The 24,490-nt window shown below is 33.0% G+C and overlaps 1 protein-coding gene across 1 annotated transcript in view; it reads left to right on the forward strand.

Moving 5' to 3' along the window:
* The first annotated feature begins 1,206 nt into the window (after positions 1 to 1,206).
* LOC143252235 (retinoic acid receptor RXR-alpha-B-like) overlaps positions 1,207 to 24,490 on the forward strand; it is a 94,312-nt gene continuing 71,028 nt past the window's right edge. The window contains exon 1 of the mRNA XM_076504067.1: positions 1,207 to 1,329. Coding sequence (XP_076360182.1) covers positions 1,311 to 1,329 — 19 coding nt within the window. The 5' untranslated portion in view covers positions 1,207 to 1,310. The remainder of the gene's footprint in view (positions 1,330 to 24,490) is intronic.

Genomic DNA, 24,490 nt, shown 5'->3' on the forward strand with positions numbered 1-24,490 from the left:
AGAAATGTTTGCTGTAAGAAAAACACAAACACATTCTTAAAAAGGACATTGAATGTGTGAAAAAATGTTACAGACATTTACAAGAAAATATGACTGAAACGTTTCACATTTTAACTGTTATATACGACAAACAACTGACAAAAACCTTGCTTACTTTAAGTTCTGTTGTATTTGCAAGAGAGTGGCCTGGCATGGCCAAGCGCGTAAGGCGTGCGACTCGTAATCCGAGGGTCGCGGGTTCGCGCCCGCGTCGCGCTAAACATTCTCACCCTCCCAGCCGTGGGGGTGTATAATGTGACGGTCAATCCCACTATTCGTTGGTAAAAGAGTAGCTCAAGAGTTGGCGGTGGGTGGTGATGACTAGCTGCCTTCTAGTAGCCCTCTAGTCTTACACTGCTAAATTAGGGACGGCTAGCACAGATAGCCCTCGAGTAGCTTTGTGCGAAATTCCAAAACAAACAAACAATACAAGAGAGCCTCAGCTCTGATCGTTGCTCACATGTTATTCGTAAATATGCTTTTATAAACAGGTCGCCCGGCATGGGTTAAGGCTTTAGACCCGTAATCTGAGGGTCGCGGGTTCGATTCCCCGTTGCATCAAACATGCTTGCCCTTTCAGCCGTGGGGAAGTTATAATGTTTCGTTTAATCCCACTATTCGTTGGTAAAAGAGTAGCCCAAGAGTTGGTGGTGGGTGGTGATGACTACGTATACTGTTAAATTAGGGACGGCTAGCGCAGATAGCCCTCGTGTAGCTTTGAGCGAAATTCAAAAACAAACAAACAAAAATTTTTTATAAACAGAGTCGTCGACAATTGGGTCTATTCATCATGTAGGGGAAATTAATTCCGCCTCCACTATAATGTTTAAAAACAGATCAGACGGTTTTTGTTTCTTTGAGCAACCAGCCAATAAAATCCGTATGAACTTTTAAGCTTTTACTCACTTAACAAATAATATATCAGATTAACTAGTTTCAGTTCAGAAATTAAATACACGTCAATTATTTATCTGAAAATCACATAATTATTAAGTATAAATAAAAAATAAACTTTCACACATCTATTAATATTTAAACCAGAAAAGCACCTCCATGCCTGAAGTGTGACATTTAAATAACAAAATCGTCCTCCGATTACTAAATATTTCCTCTAGATGGCGCGCAATTAGAAGCTTTCATGTTCGAGCAGACAACCTTTTTTGTTATTAAATGCAGAGGTCGAACAGATTGCTGCGCTTGTGAGGTGTTGTTTAACCTCAGGTCATAAGGTGTTTTTGACTTCATATCATAAGGAATCTAATGCACAGGAAATGGAGGCAAAAGATGGAGGTAATGCATTTTGAATACATTTTCTTCCAAATTTTATAACGAAAATTAAACACCTGAGAACGGTTCTACGTTGCGGTTCAGTGACCGCCAGTTATAAAGCTGATAACGTGATTTCCTATCCACCGGCGCGATGGCGCTAACAGTCTTTTACACTCATAATGCTAGACAGATCGAAACATTAATAAGAAGATGAAAGAATGATCATACATTTAGGCTTATCTCGTATAAATAAATAAATACACTTTACACCGAATGATAATGTGAAGGAAAAATAAAACGTCGATAATACTTTACTTTTGTTGTATTAATTACCAAATTCGTTTCAAAAATTTAATATTATTGCTAATTAATACTGTTTTTAAGTTTAACTAACGAGTAACAATTTACCATTACGATGTTAGATCTAGATGAATAGACTTAAAGCCTAAAATAAAAAAAAAATATAATTGGCTCCGATTAGATCGTATTCACAATAGTTAATTGCTGCATTACTATTAGTTAATAGGTTATAATTGAAATTAGTGCATTTGAACTTACCTAACTTTCAAAACCTTAACTATTGTAGTTATAGATATTTTTTGTGGTCGGATTGTTTGGGCATATATTTAACTGGAAGCCAAAGTTTGGTGTGATGAAGCACTGAAACGATATATGAATCATAAGTAAAAACAATCAACAATATCAGTTAAAGAAGTGTATAATTTTCTTTTTTAGTTTAACTGAAGAAAGAGTTCATAAAAATTAAAAGTTGGTGTGTATTTAGAGAAAAGAGAAAATTCCTTATATTTATCTTATTCAACTTCCAAGACATCCATTTAAGTTTTAGAATTGTGAGACGTAAATGTAAAAGAAATATACTATAGGACTACAACTACATTTACATATATATATATATAGTGTTTGTAAAACCATAGTTTCCATTCAAAAACTGAAAAATTGTACAGATTTCTTTTAGTGTTCAGCACAAAAGAAACTGTATACATATAGGGAAATTACTTGTTAAATATTTGTTTTAAATAATTAAAAAATCAAGAGAATATTTAAGGAATGTTGATACACTATAAAATTATTTACTTAACTTGCAAAATAAAAGCAACAAAATTAAACAATCCTGTCTTTTTCTTAATGTTATACAAGTTTTCAAAGCATGTTATGTGGTATAAGCATCCCTTCATTCTGTTATATCTTAGAAAGCAGTGTGTTTTTGGTCTCAATATACATTGTTGAAATTATAGATCATAATTTACCCATGTATATTTAAAAGAAATTATTCTTTCTTGATTCTAGTAAAAAAATATAAAATCTCAAGCATATATGTAAAGATATACTACTAAAAATCTAAGGGTCATGTTTTTTTTTATTTTAACCTTCACTTACTGTGACATTCTGATTATTAGAGAAACTTGTCAAATTAGGTAGTTTGTACTGATGACAGATATTTTTTTCATATTTTACAGAAATAATGTTGCAGAATATACACCTGACATTTTAAAGCAAGAATATATATATATGCCTCAAGAAATAAATGTATTATAAACAAAAGTGTTGAGATAAAATGCATTCTGCTCATTGTTCATGATTTGCTGGATAAACATATTTATGCATGTTAAATGTTTGATTTTTGAAAATTATAAGTTGTAACACTTTAGTAGTTGAACCTCTTAAAGGCATGCATACATTTTTGTTTCTGAGACCATGAAGCAACAAAGAATCCTTCAAAAAGCTTTATGTAGGATCAGGTTAGCTCAATAATTTAATATTAACATACGAGGTAATTTCTGTATATTTCATTAGTCCAAATAGATTATTCTTGGAAGTATAATACTATTCAGGTGATCATTCTGATATATAAAGTTCTATCACTGGTTTGAACTGATGTTTTTCTGAGGATTTTTACTAATTTGTATTAAATTTTTTCATTCCTTTAACTAGTTTAAATGGTAGTTTTGAAAGTTGTGCTAGTTTATACAGTTTTTCTTCAAGGTCTTGTCACTAGTGTAAAGGTATTCATTTTCTGAGGTTGTATCAGTTGTCTAAACTTGTCATATGACTCTCACATGCAAGTTTAAAATTGCATGTTTAGAGTGCCATCTCTTGTCAAAAACTGTTTTATTTTTCAGGTACATCATTAAGTATGAATTATTTAAGTTTTTATTATTAATTTATCATCAATATAAAGTAGTTGATTTGGATCCTATCAGTAATATGAAAGGATCCTTTTCAGTATTGTATCCCAAGTGTGAAAAGAACATTTTTTTCAGAGTTATGTTAGTAATCCAAAAAAGATACAACAATAAGGTGTAAAAGGAATCTTCATATTGTCTCATTAGAAATATAAATAACTTTTGTTAAGTTTCTGTAACACTAAGTTTACAATATTTTTTTGTTATTCATTTTCTGAAATTTGAACTTTTGTTGTTGTTGTTTTTTCAGAATAAAAACCAAAAGTTAAGACTGTTATTAATCCTTAAAGAATCATTTAAGTAATTCTTAGATTTCTTTATGATATTTATTTTGACATATCACTAGCATAAAATGAAATTTTAAAATGTAATAAATAGTTTAAAAATTTTGTCTTTCAACCAAGCAGGAAAGTAGTTATATACCATTTTAGATAAACTTTAAAAATCATGTTAACAGTTTTTCTTCACAAGTGTTATTTCAAAACAGTTACATGAAATTAACTAGATGCTTCATGTGAAACAAGATATATTACAGTAAACAGTTTATTAGTTTCAGTCATATATGTATGTCTTTAAAGTTGCTCAAACTAATAAATTGTTTTAAAAACTTATGCATGCAGACAGAATATATAAATGCTAATGCAAGTTTCTTTTGTTTTCATTTAAAATGTTTTGTTCTTTGCTTCAAAAGCAAATATACATGACAGTTAATGCATGCATAAAGGAGACCTAAATACAAATCTGACTTCTTTATGTATTTTTCTTGGGTATAATTATTTTTGTAACTATTGCAGAAATACAATAAATATAGTTTTACTTCACAATCATTGAAAAGAAAGATAAATATATTTCCAGATTACTAGCCACTCTATAAACAAGTGCCACAGTAAATGTGATAAAAACACTTTGCATAAAACTGTTGAAGATATCAAGTGTTTGGAAATTTTATTTATGTCAGATTAAAGTTTGCAATTATGGTAAAATGTGGATGACATAATAACTGCAGATGGTTCTCAATACACAGTATTATTTTTGTTTGCTTAGTAAGTGCACTTTAAACATATACATCTTTATAATATGTATCAATCTTTATACCATACATACAAAGTGTCCCATTCTCATTATCTTATTAATATATATTTCCAGACCATGTTATTAATAAGACAAAAAGATATAAGAATGAGGTGTGAAAGGAATCTCAGTTGTCTCTTGGAAATCTAAATAAATACTAAATACTGTTAAAAACTAAGATAATTTATTTGTTGTATAGTTGTATTTGTGTATCAGAACAGAATTTTAGTAGGTTGTTTGGCAATATTATACAACAATTGTTATATTGTGTTCTGTTTGTTTTATTTGGATTGTATGATACAAACTCAGGTGATTATCCTGATGTCATTGGGCATTCATGTTTTATACGTTTTTTGTATCAGTTGGCCTATTAACAATATCAGGTGTATGTTTTTAATTTATAGAGTTATATATCAAATAGTCAGTGTGCTTTGGAATTTTGTTTGCTTTTTTGTCAAATAATGATGAAACAAATCAATGCAGAGAATTGAGTATGTTGTATTTAAATGATTTTAGAATATAAATCATGTATGCAAATGGCGGTCATTGGAAGGGGTTTAAGAGATTTGCATTTTTCTAAAATTAAAAAAGTACATAAAAAAGGCCTGCAGAAAAAAAGAGGAATCCATAGATGTATGAGAGGACCAGCAGTTGGCAATGAGCCCAGTAACTTCTAATTAGCCATTACAACTGCTGAACAGTTAAACTATAAGCCCTAACTTATGCGACTTTATGTTAAGTAAACAGTTTTAATGTTGTAGTAACTTTACGATATGTTTAACGAACAAATCCGTATTTTGTAAAAAAATAGATCGTGTTAACTTTACCTTAAGGTTGTTAACGATTTTTTTTCGATACCTGTTTAACAAATAACATCAACTGGTTTAAACCAAATAAGGTAAATGTAAAACTGGGAAAACCCTGAAGGGTAACAGTTTAAAAAAATTTACTACTTTTCGTTACGTCAACTCGTCGTTATAGTTGAGTGTCAGCACGACAGCTTCGTTTGAGGAATGCTGAGTTACGTATTGACCTTGTATAAGAAGTTAGAAGCTTCTCTCACTTGTCCAACCTGCCAACTGTTGTGATAGACTTGCTAAACCGGTTTTACGAGATTATGGCCCTTGAACTACGCGCGGTACCGAAGAACATACATATTACATGAAATTTCATTTAATTCTCGAATCCTATATCAGAGGGCGCTGCTTTTATTCTATAAGCAAAGCATTTCTCATTACATTGGCCTGCACATTAGTTAATTGAGGTTTACACACAATGGCATTGAAAATAATACATAAAATTCAGTACCTGCGCGTTACTTAAGCAAAGGGAACCATATTATATAAAAACATACACTAGGGAACAATGCGAAACATTGGCAGTTTAAACATTATCTGGTGAAACTTAGGGGAAATCAATACAATGTAGTTTTTAGTTCTTTAGAATCTTATGGCGTGACTCAAAACATTTTTCGTTTTTGTTGTTAATATAGAATTCCTACAGACTAAGTTGTTATTTGATTTCTTGTCTGTTCTTAACTGTATATTTGCACATTAACCGTATTTATTTATTATCGGCGCCACTATTTGTATTTTTATCACATAGTCAGTTTGCTTAGGCAACTTTTCGTTAAATGGTGATAAAATATATGAATGTAAAGGGTTGACTATGTTATATTCAAATGATTTTGGAATGTGTAAATCGGCAAGTCACATGACAGCCACTCCGATGTAAAGTTGCGTTGAACCTTCAATCAACATTTCAACATGGGCATTTCATAAATAATATGATGCCACCGAAAATTAATCAGTTCTGGTGAGGGTATGAAACATCATACCTTCAGCGTAAAATATTCTTACGCTCAGATTAAAATCTGTACAGTGTGGGGACTTAGAATGCCAAAACTGTGATATCCCTTGCACTTAATACCATGGGAAACAAAGAAATGTTGATAAACATTGATATCTCTACCTGGGTAACAGTAACAAGCCTGATGTCATTTACTTAATTTTTTTTTATTAGATGGTACAAAACAGTTGATTATATATAAAAGCTGAAAAATTAAAAATGGTAAATATACCACAACTTTTCAGGGAGCCCAGGCCCCCTTGGCTACGCCTCTGAAGTGCCTTAAACCTTAACATTTGGCTTTTATAGTTTAATTCGGCTTAATTGAATATAGTTTAAGCTATAGAGTTGGGCGGGCACCCTTTGACATTCCGGCCACTGATAACTAGATAGTGTTATGTCGGAGAACTACACGTGTCTGTCAATCATAAATTGAATAGTCTGCTATGGCTAGGGTTAGGTTTCAGAAGTTATTTATTCTAATACATTTTGGGCATGTTAACTTGTGGATTCTAAAAAGTTTGTTTGAATGTTTTAGAAAAAAGCCACATTGGGTTATCTGCTGTATGCTCAGCTGGGAACCGTAATCAGGATTTAAGTATTGTAAGCCCGTAAACTTACCGCTGTACCACCGAGGGACAATTCTATAAAAAAAGAAGAAAGAAAGTTATAATTCACTGTTGTTGATTTGCCTTGCCAATTCGCTTGATAATTTCTGAGTTTAATTCCTGGAGTCCTCACTATATAAATATATATGTATATTGTTTTTTAGTTTAATTTCTACTCGAGTACTATCTGCGCTGGTCGTCATAATTTAGAAGTGTGGAATTGATTGTCACATTATAAATCTCCCAATAACTCGAAGGACAAATACGTTTGATGACGGGATTCAAACTCATGACCGGCAAATTGTGAGTTGAGCGCTGTAACTACCAAACCATGCTAGTCCGCCATTTTTTTTTTCTTTATGTAACTTCTGGGGATATTTTTAACCATTCTGAATAAAGGTAGCTTTAGATGTTGGGCTTTGTGCTTTTAGAAATAATTTGGTTATTTGATTTAACTGTAATGGTAACATTCACGTCCCAGCGGTTTTGTGTTATATATATTGAAGTATTTTGTGTTATAAATCACTGTAATTTTACTTGTTAAATCGGGACATTTTTCTTTCCTGCAGTGGAGCCCCAGTTGCTTGTTGTATTTACGTGAATTATAATTCATCGATAAATTTTGTTAACTCTGGTTAACTCCTGTTTTAAATTCCTAAATGTAATTATTCCTTGCAGGAGATTTACTTCACTATTTTCATGATTCAAAGCTCACACACATCTATATTTCATAATGCAAATTGACCATATATTGAATATTTATAGTTGATCAAAATGAATTTAAATTATCACTCTGGTATAATATACTATTTGGTGGTATTATACTCGCAATTATTTATTTACTAAGTTGGCATACATAACAATCCCTCAGTGATGAACTGACGCACGTTTTCAGTTTCCTATTTCTCGACAAACAGTAGTCTGTCGAAAGATTTTGATAGCTATTTTTATTTGCATTTATTTCCCAAGTTCTCTCTATGCGTTTTGATAATATAAATCTTAGTACACATCCGTATACATTTAAGGTTTTGTGCTCAATCTTAGGCTGTTTGCATGAGGAAGGACACTAAATTGTTGAAAAAGATTCACAGGAGAGTTACTAGAACAGTGCCTGCATAGGATGGAGGGATTATCATATAAGGAAAGATTATGAAATTATTTTCTATTGAGAAGAGTTAGAGAAAATCTAATCGGGGTGTTTAAGATTGTAATGGGAGTTGATAGTGTTGATGCATAGCAGTTTCCATATTTAATAACGAGAATAGTAGGACTACAAGATACAAATATAAATATTGGCAGGATGGGAGTGCAGTTTTGTTTTTTCTAAGAAGGTGATGGGCGTGTGGAATGGGTTGCTGTCGGATGTTGTTAAGGCAGTACATTAGAGTAGTTTTAATTAAAAAACATAATAACTATATGAACGATAAGGGCTCAGTTTCAGATTTTTATTTTTCTTAAATTATTTATTTGATAGTTTTTAGAGTAGAGGACGAGACAACCGTGATGAATCAATAGGTTCCTTGTTGTCCCTAACATTGTTATGTTAATATTAAAATATATTTTTCTCCTAGGTGTGTGGTGGATACTGCCATTGTATGGTTGTACAATTGTTGCAACTTATTTTTGATGTATTCAGCTTCTTTTTTTATTTGCTGCTATGTGGCACTCATGGTTGAAACCATAGATTTGCTGTGGAACTGGTTAAACGAATATTTCCTCTTCATATTTAACGTAAATAATAAAAATGTTAGTAAAATCTAAATAGTGAAATATCTAGAAAGTATATTTAAAGGAATGCAGTCAAGTGTGATCCCAAACAAGTTCGTTAAGCTTAAAAAGCCATTGCTTCACCAGCTGACTGCAAAAGGTATTTCATATCTGTATTTGACTGCAATAGGTCCAGCCGAACTGATGACTGTTCATTTTTAACGAAAGGCCTTCTGGTATTTGACATGAAGCAGACAAAAGATGGATCTTTCATTTGTATTAACATGGCTTAGCCCAAACGGGTCGCTGCACCAACTTTGAATGATGATTCAGAATTATAGAGATAAAACTGGATGCCTTCTTTTGTAGTCGTTGACATTAATTGATGGTTGGTCTTGATTGGTGGAAGACTAGATCTTGGAGATAAAACTTCAATGACCTTACTTCTTTCATATTCTATGGTAACTGAGAAAAACTGTGAAGAATTCGTCAGTCATCAATCCTTCATCTGAACTCTTTAAATATGTTTCTAGAATAAACTATGAAGACTTAACTTCAGTGGTTCAATGCTTCTAGTTTTTAACTTGTAGTTGGTAGGAGACATAACATTAAAGGTCATTTGATATGACTCTTTACACATCGTAAGGTGAGCTGTCTTTTTATGGTATCCATCTGTTTGTAGAAAGTACAATTACAAATAACTAACTCGCAACCCTCCTTTAATTTTCATTGATGGTTTCTGTCCATCAGCAATAGTCTTGGATTAATTAATAGAAGCTAGATCTGATAAATAAAATCAATCTAAATCTTTTTTACTGCTCCTGTACTCAAGGTTTTCCTCTTTATATATCACGGTTCATCTTAGATTTGTTCCACCAGGGTATTACTTACTGTTCATCTAACACTGTGGGGATGTCTAGAGTAGCTTATTTGCAGTAGTCCACCAGGTATAGTATTACTTACCGTTCGAAACAGGCAGAAATAACTAACACTGTTTGGGGATGTCTAACTCAGTGTGACAAGATGAAGTAGAACGTTATCTTAGCTTGAAGAATTAAAGCGATCACGACAAGTGATAAAACTGAAAATGGCCAAATCCAGTGAAAAGTCTTCCAATGACGAGACATTAAACAAATAGCTTTGCCACAGTGACAAAATTAAAAAAGACCCAAGTTCAGTGAGACTATTGAAAACTGAAAAATCGTAATGAGACCTGTGAAAGTAGTAGTTACCAAGCAGACAAATATCAATGGACTACTTAAAACGATACCAGATAAAAACATGGAGGTTATTGAAAGCAGCCAAGTTTGAATGAGACTAATGAATGCAGCAGCCAAGTCCCAAAATATTTTCTGCAACTCAGCAGAATTCTAGTCACTTAACCTTGACTTATTTGTTAACGGCATATTATGCGTAATTCTTTAGCCTTGCAACTGAAGCAGGTTGTAAGCTGACGGGATATTTTGGCCACACTGACCCAAGGATTAGCGTGGTTGTGTGGTAAAGCCATATATTGACAATATTATCATAGCAGCTTATGTAGTTTCTCTGTAATATACTAATTTGCAGGTCTTTTTTTGTCATTATTTTGTTTTACATTAGTGAACCATCCTATCAATTTAAAACTGGTAATATGATTTTTTTTATTTCAAAAATAAGTTAAAACTGATTTTTTTGTATGATGGCATTCAAATTCTTAAGATATCTTAGTGTTAATAACTTTCGTAACTTTAGGCTGGGTAGTTTGTTTTAATATAGTTGATTTTGTTTAATTCGTATTATGTAAAGAGTAACTCAATTAATACAATAAATTTAATTCCTATATATGTAAAAACAGCTGATATGGATAGAAAAAACACTATGTAGAGAAGCGAACAACGTTTCGACCTTCTTCGGTCATTGTTAGCTTCACAAAGAAAGAAAGGGTTACTGACCGATAGCTGACCACACGTTTGAAGAGGGTTGTGTAATTGAGTGTCGGAATGTAGAGGGCGTGCTAGATGTTTGAATATATTATTTTATATTATTTATTTTATTATTATTATTTATTATATTATTTTTAATATAGGTATAAAGGTGTTCATTTGTATTGGTTTATTTTGGGCTTGAGTCGTTGTATAAGTAAGGCTTCTTTAATTTTGCGTTTGTTTATGTTTGTTTCTTTATTTAGTATTTGGGTGTTTTCTATGATTATGTTGTGTTTATTTGATTTCTAGTGTTCGAAAACGTGTTAAGGTGACTTTTGTGTTCTTTGAATCTGGTTTCCATTTTTTTACTTGTTTCTCCAATATAGAAGTCGTGGCAATTATCAAATTTGTATTTTATAAATAATGTTGGTGTGCTGTTTGTCAGTGTAGTTTTTACATAGTATAGACCTAAGTTTTGTACCTGGTTTTTGAATAAATTTGGTATTAACGGGAATGTCATATTTTGTTACTAGTTTTTGCCAAATGTTGGTTATTTTTATGCTGATGTTGGAAATATATGGTATGCAGCAGTGTTTGGTTTCGTGATTTTTTTATTCGTGAGATATATTTACTTTTGTTGGTCTATTTTGCTTTTTGTCTAGGTGTGTGCGTATAATGTTTTCTACGGTTTGTGGAGGAAACTTGTTGATGTTGATGAAATATTGTTTTTTGTCTAATTCATCGTTAATTTTAGCTGGTGAGCATAGTTTTATGTATGTGTTTATTTGGTTTCTTTGTATGTTGAGTTTTAGTTTCGTTTTATATGCTGAGCCCCAAAGAATGTATAGTCCAGTATGGGTGATTTTTCGCTGGACTCCTGTTTCAAATTACGTATCGGTTCTTGTAATTTTGAGGTTAAGAAATAATATTTGATTGCTTTCTTCCTGTTCACATTATTGGTCGTAATGGACAATCTGGTTTATGAGGTTTGGAATGCCGTATATTTGTGTTGTGCGTGAGTCGGTCTTGCGTAGGTAGGAATAGTGTTTGTGAAATTGTGTTGTTTTTTTTCATTTTAGTAGTATTTTGTTTAGTTGCGCTTCGCGTGTCTTTGTTAGATTTGTGTGTATTAGTTTAAATTTGTTAGTGTCTGATAGGATGCTCTTCATTTTTTGGATGTATTCATTCGTGTTCATTATGACTATAGCGTTTCCTTTATCTGGTTTTAGAATTTTTATGTTTTTGTCTTGTTTTAGGTTTTTAATGGAATTAATGTCTCTTTTTGTAAGATTGTTTTTTTTAAGTTTTCTGTTTTGTGAAATTATATTGATGATTTTGTTAGAAACTTCTTTAAAAAATCGTTTGAGATGTTGTTTTTAGGTGTTTCTGGAAAATATAAATTTTTAACTTTTTCTGGGAAGTTTGGCTGTTGGATGTCAATAAAATTGTCGAAGTTGTCTTCTTTCTGTTGGTTGTTTTTGTATTCTGTGGAAAGTATCACAAGTCTCCTGGCTTGGTCTTCTAAACATGTTTTAATTTCTAAGGTTGGAATGTACCGTGGTGCTCCTCTACATAAAATGTTCTCAACCCAAACCAGCTGTTTTTACAGATACATTTTTCTCTACAAGTGGGTTTTTCGTCATCACTGAAATTTAATTCCTATCCTACCCTTATTTCTTACATACCCCTCTTAATAGTAACCTGAACTGTAGTTTCAGTTTTATGCAGGAAGCCACCGACACGAATAATACTGACACCTATTTTGTAGATAATATATCATAATATTTGTTTTGCATAATTACACAACAAAGTTTATAGCCATATCAACCACTGTACTTTAACAATTACTAGTCATACAAAGAGATCCACTACTAGAAATTGGTGTAAGTACAACATGTGAGCTTATATAATGATATGTTTAAAATGTTGTTAAATACGATATTGAAGCTATTGAATAATTAGCTGTAAGACGACATAAAATTTTTAATTTTTAACTTTAGAATATAACATAATATTTAAAGACAACAAGGGACCTGTTGGTCCATCTCGTCTGTCCTTTTCTCAGTCAAATTAAAATTATTAAATAAATAAATAAATAAAAATTAGTGCTAGCTTTCGTTTAAACTCACTCAAATTTACTATGTCCACAACATCCGAAGGCAACTTTCCACAGGGCAACCACTTAATTTGAAAAATAAAATTTTCAAATAAATTGAAAAATAAAAGGCGGTTTCTACCTTGCCTAAAACTATACTTGTGTCTCACAGTGTTATAATTCTCACTGTTAAGTATGAAATATGCAGATTCATCAACATTATGAAATCCTTTTACTGTCTTAAAAGTTGGACAAGTGAATAAAAATACATATTTTTTTCTTGGTGAATGGTATATGTAAATACTATTTTGAGGTTTTTATTTCTCCCTACATTGTTCTCGTTTCAGAAGTATTTTCTTGGATGAATATAATTTTCGATAAAAATAACAGGAACAACATTGAATTGAGTAACTTTTCAGGCTTCTAACGTGAGTATTATGTAATTTACTTGAACTATCACCATGATTTGTTTGGATTTTTAATTGTCGAGTTTTGGGGTCAATTATTTTAGTCTTCAACAGGTGCGAGATGTTTAGTTTAGCTGTTTAATAAACGTCTCGCATCTGTAGAAGTCTTAAGTAATTGATCGAAAAGCTTGTCCATTAAAAAACTGAAAAATAAATTACTTACTCCAAATGTTTAGTTGATTTAATCTCATAATGACAGTGTTTACCTTATTTCTGACATATAAATAATGTGTGTGTGTATATATAATGGCCTACAAGTAAATATTCACTTAAATTTTAATTTTTTATTGTAAGTAAAAAAAATAGTTTTAGACCATCAAATGTAAGTAATCTATCCTCCTTATTTGCATTACACTCCTGTCGTACGGTACGAACGCTTTTACAGGCGTTTATTCAAAACGAGGCCGTGACCTTGGAGTTTCGCTGCTCAGTACATATTTAAACGTGAGAAACGTGCAACAGTTGGATTTGGTTGTAACTGGTTAGTGACAGGAACAGTAAAACAATGGTTTTTTAACGTTTTTGCTTGCAGTGCATATTTGCTTTAAATATATATTTCATGTTTCTCATTCTTCGTATTATAAGACACAAATTATTTTCTGTTATTTTACACACATATATATATATATATATATATATATATATATATCCTGTTCATATATTGTTGAGTGTAAATTATATGACATTGCTGCTACACCGGTCGCACGAATACTTTTATTTAACATGTATATTAAAAAAAGAGAGAACGTATCCATTCAAAAATATACCCACCTACGTGAATACACTAAATGACACGTTCTACACCCATTCGCCCTCCTGTTAAGTTTTTGTCAAGGCTTCGAATAGATCTCCGTGGCAAGAGCATCTGTGATTATAAAAGCCAAGGCAACAAAGTTAGTTTCGAGACGTTTATATTAAGCAGCGAGGTTGTTCACAGTGGCATTGACTCAGTGCAATGTTCGCTTCAGTGCATGTTGAAATAGTATGGAATATAGCCAAGACGAAATGGTCCTTAGAGCGAGAGAAAAGGAATGGGGGGTGAGGGGGAAGTATTTCACCTTGACATACTCTAGAAATAGCTGTCATGCAGAGTTGCATTTTGTTTGTTTGTATCTGTGTAACTACACGAGTTATGTTTCACTTTATTAATCAGAATGTTATCCTATTCATTTTAGCAGCTGACTAGTGAGGCTTAAAAGAATTTACTCTGCAGCTGTGCACTGAGTACGAAACTCAGATTAACGTCTGTTGTTATTTCTAGGTTACTCAAAGGTCAAAAATCATCAAAGCACTTGTTATCATAGCTTAAAAAATAGTGTAGGCATTATTTCGAGCTGAAGGACTAATTTTCAACATCTCGAACATCATCTAAAGGTGTGGCAGGAAAAGCTTGGTTCTTTTTTCCTTTTCTTTATGTATGATTGTTTATTTCTGTTTCGTCTGAGTAGATAATATATATGCATGTACGTGTTACAGTTATTTTAGTCTAAAGTCTAAAGCTAAACATCTATTCACAAGTGTTTCTTTTAAGCCTTCTCAGATCACCATTTATTTCTCTCAAGACCACGCATAATAAATTGTTAATAGAACGTAATATAGTATGGTATATCCGTTTCTTTAAATGTAACGTTTCCAGTAGGTTTCTTTTTATCTTGTGTTGCTAAGACTGAACTTGGATAGTAGATTCTTCAAGAGGCGTTTAAACTTTGTTGCACTTTCACAATTCTTTAAAAAAAAAATAAAAAAAATATTATTTTTCCATCAAAGTGCACATTATTTACAGTATTCATTTTACACCACACTTCTATTAATACCATTTTTCAAATACCTTGTGCATCTTATATTCCTGGGAATAGCTTTAGTTTATCATACATACTTTTAATAGACCCTATTTTTATAGATTGAACCCCCCTCATAGAAAATAGGTTTTTACGCCTCCTGAGAATAAAAATGCAGTGCTCGAACACTTAAATAATTCATGCTGCTATGGGCTAGAACCTCATAATATATTTTAACAAAATAATTTTTATAAGTTTTTCAAGAATTATACAAAGTCTAAGTGTTGATTCTGGGGGGAGGGAGTGGACATTTTCTCCATTAAAGATTTACACAGCAAACTGTATATAGAGAGGTTAGCCATTTCTGTACAGTTTATTACGAAGGAAATCTTGTCAGCTATAAGCTGGTGTAATTTTTTTTAATTTATCAGTTCAAAATTTGAAAAAGGCTAGTACGTATAAACTTTGTTTACAAAAATGTGTGAAATAAACAGTTAGATTCCTTATGGTGCAGGCTCCAAGTTAACTGCTTGTTATGTCTCCGAGGTGAGGTATACTGCTCTTCAATTGTTTCTCCTTTCTTCTTTTTCCAAACAATTATCCGATCGATTACCATTCCTTCATTTCTCTGAGGACTATACTTAAACTTGGTCAAATACGCTCAGGCACTTTTTTTTATCATTTAGACCTTTTATGTATTTTATGTGGTACAAGGTAAAACAATCCCAAAATCTATATCTTGGGTTCCTGTCCGTGTTTAATTTAGGAGGATATACAGAGAGGGAGTTCCCCTGTGTAAAAATAATAATAAAAAATTCTATTTGAAGTGTAATGTTTTCCATTTTGTATAATTTGACTTTGAATTTACCTCCTCCTTCAGTGGTTAGGTTTGGATTCAACACTGGCTCATGTTTTGTATATAAAGTCAAGATGAAGTGATTCAGCGGTATGTCTGTGGACTTACAACGTTAAAAACCGGGTTTCGATACCCGTGGTGGGCAGAGCACAGATAGCCCATTGTGTAGCTTTGTGCTTAATTCAAAACAACAACAACAACTACATGCGCTCAACACAGTGACTTACAAAAAGTTATATTTGCCCTATTTGAGTCTCTTTGGGAGGTCAGAGGTTACGATAAAGCATCACTTTGGAGTTTTTGGTTATTTACTTGGCTGTATTTTAACCTAACTTACATGGGATTTGGTACAAAGATACATTTCTACAGGTCCTCCACATTAACAAAGAAAAGTGATATGCTTGCTCGTTTCTAGCAGTTATAGGGGTTAAGATGCTACAAAAATATAATTTTAAGTTTTTGACAATTATCACCCGCCGTATTTTGACCAATTTACATGAGATTTGGTACAAAGATATTCTTTGTTTTTTACAGGCTCGAAACGTAGACAATTTTGGAATTTCTATCTTTTGCTCAATTTTTCACTAAGGAAAGCATAACTTAGGATTTTCATGAACTATTGTTAATGTCAATCAATTTACATGAGATCTGGTATAAAGATACCTTCTTACAGGTTAAAGCAGTGATGCGAACAGTTTTTATTTATATTGGTGTCAGAATTGGCCATGTTGGGTGTTGGATATACGAGATTGTTTAATATAGGTGTTATTATTTAGTTTACCTTGTGATTTAATATCTAACGACCGTTTAGTTTCATGACAACTATGTAGAAGATTGATTGTTTTAAAAGTGTTAGGTGTGAAGTTTTTTTGTGTAACGTAATTCTGTACGAATCGTACTTTGTGTTTACAATTGCATTGTTGTCCAGGCTTTACTAAAATTGTTGACGTCACGTTACTCGAATCTTTTGTGTTTTTCTCGCTGTCTTAACTAAATAGTGAAACATTATAGTGTCGCTTGGGTAGGTTATAGAAAATCCCAGGCCTCAGTTGGGCATGATAAATATATATTGGTGACTGAGCGAGAGCAAGTTAATAAAGTAAAAGTAAAAGCTCAGTCAAAAAAAAAACATGGAGTCAGCCGGCATGTGATTGGTTAGCCTAAATCGGCAATATTTTAAAGAAAGTTTCGCTGTTTGATACAGATAAGGAAAATAATTTGTCTTTTCAAAGGGTATTCCAAAGTAATTAAACTCGTCTGTGTGTACTTTGACGAAAATAATACAATTATTTAATGTCCAGGATAGAAATGTGGTAACGTACGGGGTAAAGGAACTGAATTATTGATTGATACTATCGTGATAAGAGTAGAGAAAAATAATTCGTCTTGTCAGTTGGATTCTAAAGTAATTAAAGCAACCTAAGTGGACTTTTAACAAGAAAATAAAATTATTCAGAGTTTTAGATAAAATTGTGATTTCTTGTAGTGTAACCCCCCCTCGTCCGTGGCACAGCAGCATGTCCAATTTATGCAGAATTACAACGCTAAAAACCAGTTTTTGACACCTATGGTGGATATAGCACAGATAGCACATTATGCAGCTTTTGTGCTTATCTTCAGTCAAATAAACCTATAGTGTAAAGAATTTGTGTACATACGTTTGAATTGTTTTAAATATATTATTCTAAAACAAGTGAGTTATGTGCTGTTCTTTTATTGTTTGCATTTATCGCCAACAAGTCACAGACACCAAGTGTAAAAGAATTCTAGCCCTCAATTACATTTAAAATCCTGGCATTGGAATTGCGTAGCGGTTACGCGTTGCATTCGTTCGTAAATGTTAGCCACTTTAACCCGCAAATAGCCATGTGTGAAATTCTAAACACGAACAAGCAAATCATGTTGAATTCTTTTCCACTTTATTTAAAAATAAAATATTTTGGTTCTCGGTTTTGACTTTTCATGGCATTAGGCTCTACTTTAAATGTTTGTTTGCAATTAAACTTGTAAGCATTATTGTTCTTGTTTATCTTTGCAAAAATATCTGAGATAAACTTCAACAAATACTGTTTTGTTTTGTTTTCTATAATTAGACTTTAGTTGAATTGTTTGTCCAACAAATGTACTTACCAAAAGAACAAATCAATATGACTGTACAGTGTATTCTACTTGTTGCGATACGTACATGTACAGATACATTATTCTGTTTATTTTGTTTTTTTTATAATGGAAGCTGTTCGTTTGTCTAACTTGTCCAAACAAAGTAAGACGTGTGCTGTTTTATGTTTTATTTTACTTTGGGTATAAGCTATAACGTAAAACAGTCTGGTGCACGATACTTTACTAAACGTCGTGAGTTGTTTTTGCCTTTTTTTCACAAACTTTATCAAGCTTTTGAGATTCTTGTTTTCCTACTTTGTTATAATATTTTTAATTGGCATGATCTGGTTATTAGAACGCTCGACTCACAGCCTACGGGTGACAAGTTTGTGAAAAAAAGGCAAAATGAACTCACGACTTTTAGTAAAGTATCGTGCACCAGACTGTTCTACGTTATAGCTTATACCCAAAGTAAAATAAAACATAAAACCGCATACGTTTTACTTTGTTTGGACGAGTTAGACAAACAGCTTCCATTATAAAAAAAACAACAAAATAAACAGAATAATGTATCTGTACATGTACGTATCGCAACAAGTAGAATACACTGTACAGTCATATTGATTTGTTCTATTGCCTTCTCTCTAGTCTATCACTTCTAAATTAGGGACAACTAATAAGTTGAAAAACAAACAGTAAAATAGTTTTAATTCTTTTCGCCAATATTTTAACAAGATATTCTGACTCATTTAACTACTTCCTCGGTAAATATATAGCGTGGCTTTTTCTAAATATATGACATCAGCCGGCTCCTTTTACAAAGACTCTTCTAACTTTAAATATTTTATTAATCAATAAACCATAAAGCATTAATGATCAGTTTTGAGGTAATCTCCCTCTGCACAGAAATCCCAACCACTGAAGCCTGCTAGATAACTTTAGAATTTTATATCCAATACACCAACCCACTAATACACATCCCCAGCAACCAATTAGCAACCCTTATAGAATTTACTACCACCAAAACTAGCTTTATGCTCAATAACCAAAACTACTTACAAATAAATGATTTAAGTATGGGGAATCCCGGGTCACCAGTTCTAGGCAACATTTTTATGACACAAACGATCAATTCAACCTTACACCCACCACTATTACTGGTACAGGTATGTTGTTGATACAATTGCTGGATTCACATCTACAGAATACATGCTTGTTTTTTTTAAATCACGTTAACTCCACACACCCCAGTATTAAGTTCACCTGTGAACATGAAAAACTAATCAAATAGCATCTCTTAACCTCAAGATCACTACAACCGATACACAATTCAAAACAGAAATCCACAGAAAATCACCCACACTGAACATGAAACAAAATAAAAACTCAAAAAACCAAGTAAACACAGCCACAAAACTATGTTTACCTGATAAAATTAACGATGAAATAAATAAAATAAAACAACACTTCATCAACATCAACAGATTTCCTCCAATAACCGTGAAAAAAGTATACGCACGCTCCTAGACCAACAACAATGAACCTCAAGACACAACAAACTGCAAAACCTTACAGTGCTGCATACTATATGTAACTATAACCAACATTTGAAAAACACATAACAAAACACAACATTCCAGTAAACACCAAATTTAATCAAAAACCAGGTAGAAAAACCAAAGTCCATGCTACGTAAAAACTACACTGATAAACACAACACCAACGTTGTTCATAAAATACAGTGCAACAACTGCCACATCTTTATTAGAGAAACAAGCAGAAAAATGGAAACTCAGTTCAAAGAACATCTTTACACGTTTTTGAACACTGCAAATCAAACAAACACAACATAACCATAGAAAACACCCAGATACTAAGGAGGGGAACGAATATAAGCAAACGCATAATCAAAGAAGCCCTAAGTATACGATAACTAAAACCAAAGTTAAACGAATATGAAGGAACACCTTTATACCTATACTAATTATTAATCTAATATTCAACTGCAACGCCCTCTACAATCCTGTACCTTTTATACTCTCGTGCCTAAGACATGCGACTCTCTCTTTGTTAACCTGAAGCTAACCTAGAAAGGTCGAAACGTTGTTCTCTGCTTATCATTAAAAGTGTTAATATCCATACTAGCTGTTCTAAGATACATTTTTATTTCAAGTGGGTTTCTCGTCATCAAGAATTCTGTTCCTTGTTTTGTAAGTGCACTTGGGAACGCTTTGTTTACTAAACCACGTGTGACTCATTGAAAATCAAGCCCTGCAATCGTAGTACCTTGATACTTCTACATTAATGCCACTTTAATACGAGATGTTTCCGTGGTACTTAAAATCAAGCCCTGCAATCGTAGTACCTTGATACTTCTATATTAATGCCACTTTAATACGAGATCTTTCCGTGGTACTTAAAATCAAGCCCTACAATCCTAGTACCGTGATGCTTCTACATTAATGCCACTTTAATACGAGATGTTTCCGTGGTACTTAAAATCAAGCCATGCAATCGTAGTACCTTGATACTTCTACATTAATGCCACTTTAATACGAGATGTTTCCGTGGTACTTAAAATCAAGCCCTGCAATCGTAGTACCTTGATACTTCTATATTAATGCCACTTTAATACGAGATCGTGGTACTTAAAATCAAGCCCTGCAATCGTGTATGATACTTCTACATTAATGCCACTTTAATACGAGATGTTTCCGTGGTACTTAAAATCAAGCCCTGCAATCGTAGTACCTTGATACTTCTATATTAATGCCACTTTAATACGAGATGTTTCCGTGGTACTTAAAATCAAGCCCTACAATCCTAGTACCTTGATACTTCTACATTAATGCCACTTTAATACAAGATGATTCCGTGGTACTTAAAAACATAGCAGTGATTTCGAGGGTGAATTTTAACAAAAAAGTTGTGGGAATATGATTAGCATTTTGTACCACGTGAAAGGTACTATTGTATTTCTGTTAAGTCATGCAATATATCATTAGTATCTTAAAATATCAAATCAGTACAGCCAGACAGTAAACATTATCTTGTTCAATACCCGGCATAGCCAGGTTATTAAGGCGCTCGACTCGTAATCCAAGGGTCGCGGGATCGAATCTCCGTCACACCAAACATGCTGCTCTTTCAGCCGTGGGAGCGTTATAATGTAATGCTCAATCTCATTGTTCGTTCGCAGAACGGTAGTCCAAGAGTTGGCGGTGGGTGGTGATGGCAAGTTGCTTTCCCTCTAGTCTTACATTGCTAGATTAGAGACAGCTAACGTAGATAGCACTAGTGTAGCTTTGCGCGAAATTCAAATAAACAAACAATTATCTTGATCGTATTAAGTTGTCAAACGAAACTTTAACAACGAATTTCTAACTTAGAAACTAGGTTGTTTAGTGCATAAAACACGTGATAATTATTTTGTTTTTTGTAACGTGTCTTGCGTACGGTGCGTAACAGTAAGCATAACATACATGTAACTATTACAATAGGTTATATTATAAGAAGGTTCGAACCAATTCTAACAGATATCCGACACATACTATCCCCACACACCCCAGTAAAAAAAAAAATTAAAAATGTTGCAGAAGCACAACATGAGGTTCGTGGGCTCTTCCAAAAACGGTCCGGCATGGCCAGGTGGTTAGAGCACTCGATTCGTAATCTGAAAGTCGCGGGTTCGAATCCCCGTCACACCAAACGTGCTCGCCCTTTCAACCGTGGGGGCGTTATAATGTTACGTTCAATCCCACTTCCTTTATAAAAGAGTTGCCGAAAAGATGACGGTGGGTGGTGATTGCTAGCGCAGATAGCCTTCGTGTTGCTTTGCGCGAAATTAAAAAACAAATGAACGAACAGCTTCCCAAGAGTGGCGTTCAGAAACAACCGTACCAAATCAACTCCGTACGTGAGTTTGTTTCACTTCGAGAAACTGTTGAATATTGACTCTGAGGATTATTGATAAACAACACTGATGTTACATTGGATAGCACAATAATCTTAGCATTGAAAGGCTTTTGTCGTCTTCATATTGACTGGTTGAAGTTGATGATAATGACTTTGTGACGAGATGAAAAGACCAAAGCATGTAAACGTGAGATGCAATTTCAGCGTAGTATGTTTAATTTATGTTAGTTGCATTTCATGGTTGACGCCAATCGGTATTATAATTATTTCAATATATATATGTAAGCCAGTCTCAGACACTATGAACTATGGGAACTGTCATAAAGGTATCAAATTTTACTTAACTATTTCAGTTTTCTGGGTTATTTACTCCCAGCCTATTGAGTCAATATCAAACAAAACTGTCAGGTTAATACTTTATACCAGTGGTTTCTAACCTTTTTTATGCCCCGCACCCCTTAAAAGATTTAATATGTTCTCGCACCCCTCACAGTAATTATTTATTTAAGAATAAAGGTGAAGGTGGCCAAAACAAATTTTTATAATTAGTTTTTAATGATATATAAACAAAAACGAAACATTTGTAAAAGAAAAAAATATTACAACGATCTAAAAGTTGCATAAACCCAACCCTTAATATAAACAAAAAAAACAACTGAGATGTTATCTCGCACCCCTTGTTGGGAACCACTGCTTCAGACAGTGTTCGATATTCTAAAGAGATTCCAGGTCAAAATATGAAAGTTACTCGATTGTTCCTCAACCAACTTTTCTCATGATCAGTGAGATGTGGGGCGTTCAAGGATGGGATCACTTCAAAATAGTTATTTGTTGATAAGTGGAAAATAACCTTTAAATGTTGTTTACCAAGAAGCTTTGTTGTAATTTTGAGATAATATAAAATAATATTCAAGTTATATGATTGCTGTTGTTGGGTGTTTCAGCTTGTATCATATATAATATTTTTCAATTTTTCAAAGCGACGACATAGGAAGTACCTTTTTAGGGAAGCCCAATCAAAGGGTGCTTTGCCTTTTGAATGAATTTGTTGTTGGGGGGTGGGGGGGGTGGCGGAGATACTAAAGGAAACTCACTTTCATAGGACAGACGCTGAACAGTCTATATTTCCTGGCTGTATATGGAAACATGGCAATTAAGGAAAAAAATACAACAATGTAATATTCAAACTTGAGGAAGTATAGATGATTGGTTATTTTTTGTGTTTCTGTTTGCAAAATAAATTGTATGGTGATACGCGTTCGTGGTTTTATGTAATATAGTTGTTTGTTGTTGTTGTTTTCTCTGGGAAGTGAATTTTGGAAGCCTTACGGTTAATCTTACTGCGCTTTGTTGTGATCGAATTTTTTATGTCATTATCCGACATATTTTTTGTTACCTGGCAACCACATTCTATTAACGGGCACATAAATGTTTTATATATTCTGAGGGTTGTGTCTGGTGAGCAGCCAGTGTGTTTACCGATAGCTAGTTTGATAAGCTTGCTAATTGAGGCGTGAATGTGTTTAACGTGCTTCTTCCATGTTAAGCATGTGCCGAAGGTGATTCTAATAAATTTAATGTTATTTTTTATTTTTACGTCTCTTAACATGAGGATGGTTTTCATCAGTATTTGCGTAGTTTTGAAGAAAAGCCGATTGACTATGTTATTGTTGGATTTATTACAATTCGCCATTTGTTGCACCATTGTAGGATTAAATTTAGTGATTTTTGGATTCGAGCAATTGTGGTTAAAGGGTTTCTTGATGTGCTTCAGATAGCCATGTCATACTTGGCGTGGTATCTAAATGATAATTTAGGGAAAGGGATGTCATTTACAAAGATGGTGTACAGAAGTGGCGAAAGGACTGACCCTCGCGATACCTCCGCAGTGATACTAAACGTTTTGGATAGCGTGTCGTTAACTTTGATTTGAGCTGACATCCATATAATTATGGTTTCATTGATGTTTACTTGTTTCAGTCTGTATATGATGGCATTGTACCAAAAATTAAATATGTGTATACTGATTTAGTTAAATCGTGCCAAATGATTTATTGTTTGTCTGTTCTTTCTGAATGCATTTTGGATGTTTGATATTAAATTGTTTGTTTCACGGGGAAGAGAAGTCGGTTGAATATGATGTTGTTTTTTTTCCATTAGCTTGCCGAGACAACCTAATAAGTTAGTGGAACGGAAATTGTCGGGGTTAGCTATGTTTGCTATATACATACACCCACATATACACCTTGAGTACTTATTTGTAAATTGAGCAGAACGTGAAAATGACGTTGTCGTATCACTTAGTTTTGCCCGGGCCTACAAGGCAACAGACAAGCTGCAGGCTTGTAGAGTGAGTGCAGTGTGCATAGATTACCTTCAGAGACAATGACAGCTATGTATTAACAGGCCGCGGAAGAATATAGTTAATGAACCATTACTAGAAGATTTGACTTAGCCTGTTGAATGCAAGCATTATTCTAATAGGGTAGTAATAATTGCTATTGTTAATGGTTGTGACAAATGTTTCAGATATTTTCTTGTTAAGTCGTTTATAGAAACGTTTATTGCTTTTAGCACAATCACTCTTTATGTGCGTAATTTTATAAACTGTAATAGATAATATTTA

The sequence above is a fragment of the Tachypleus tridentatus genome, chromosome 6, assembly GCF_004210375.1.
Source record: "Tachypleus tridentatus isolate NWPU-2018 chromosome 6, ASM421037v1, whole genome shotgun sequence".
NCBI classification, from domain to species: Eukaryota; Metazoa; Arthropoda; class Merostomata; order Xiphosura; family Limulidae; genus Tachypleus; species Tachypleus tridentatus.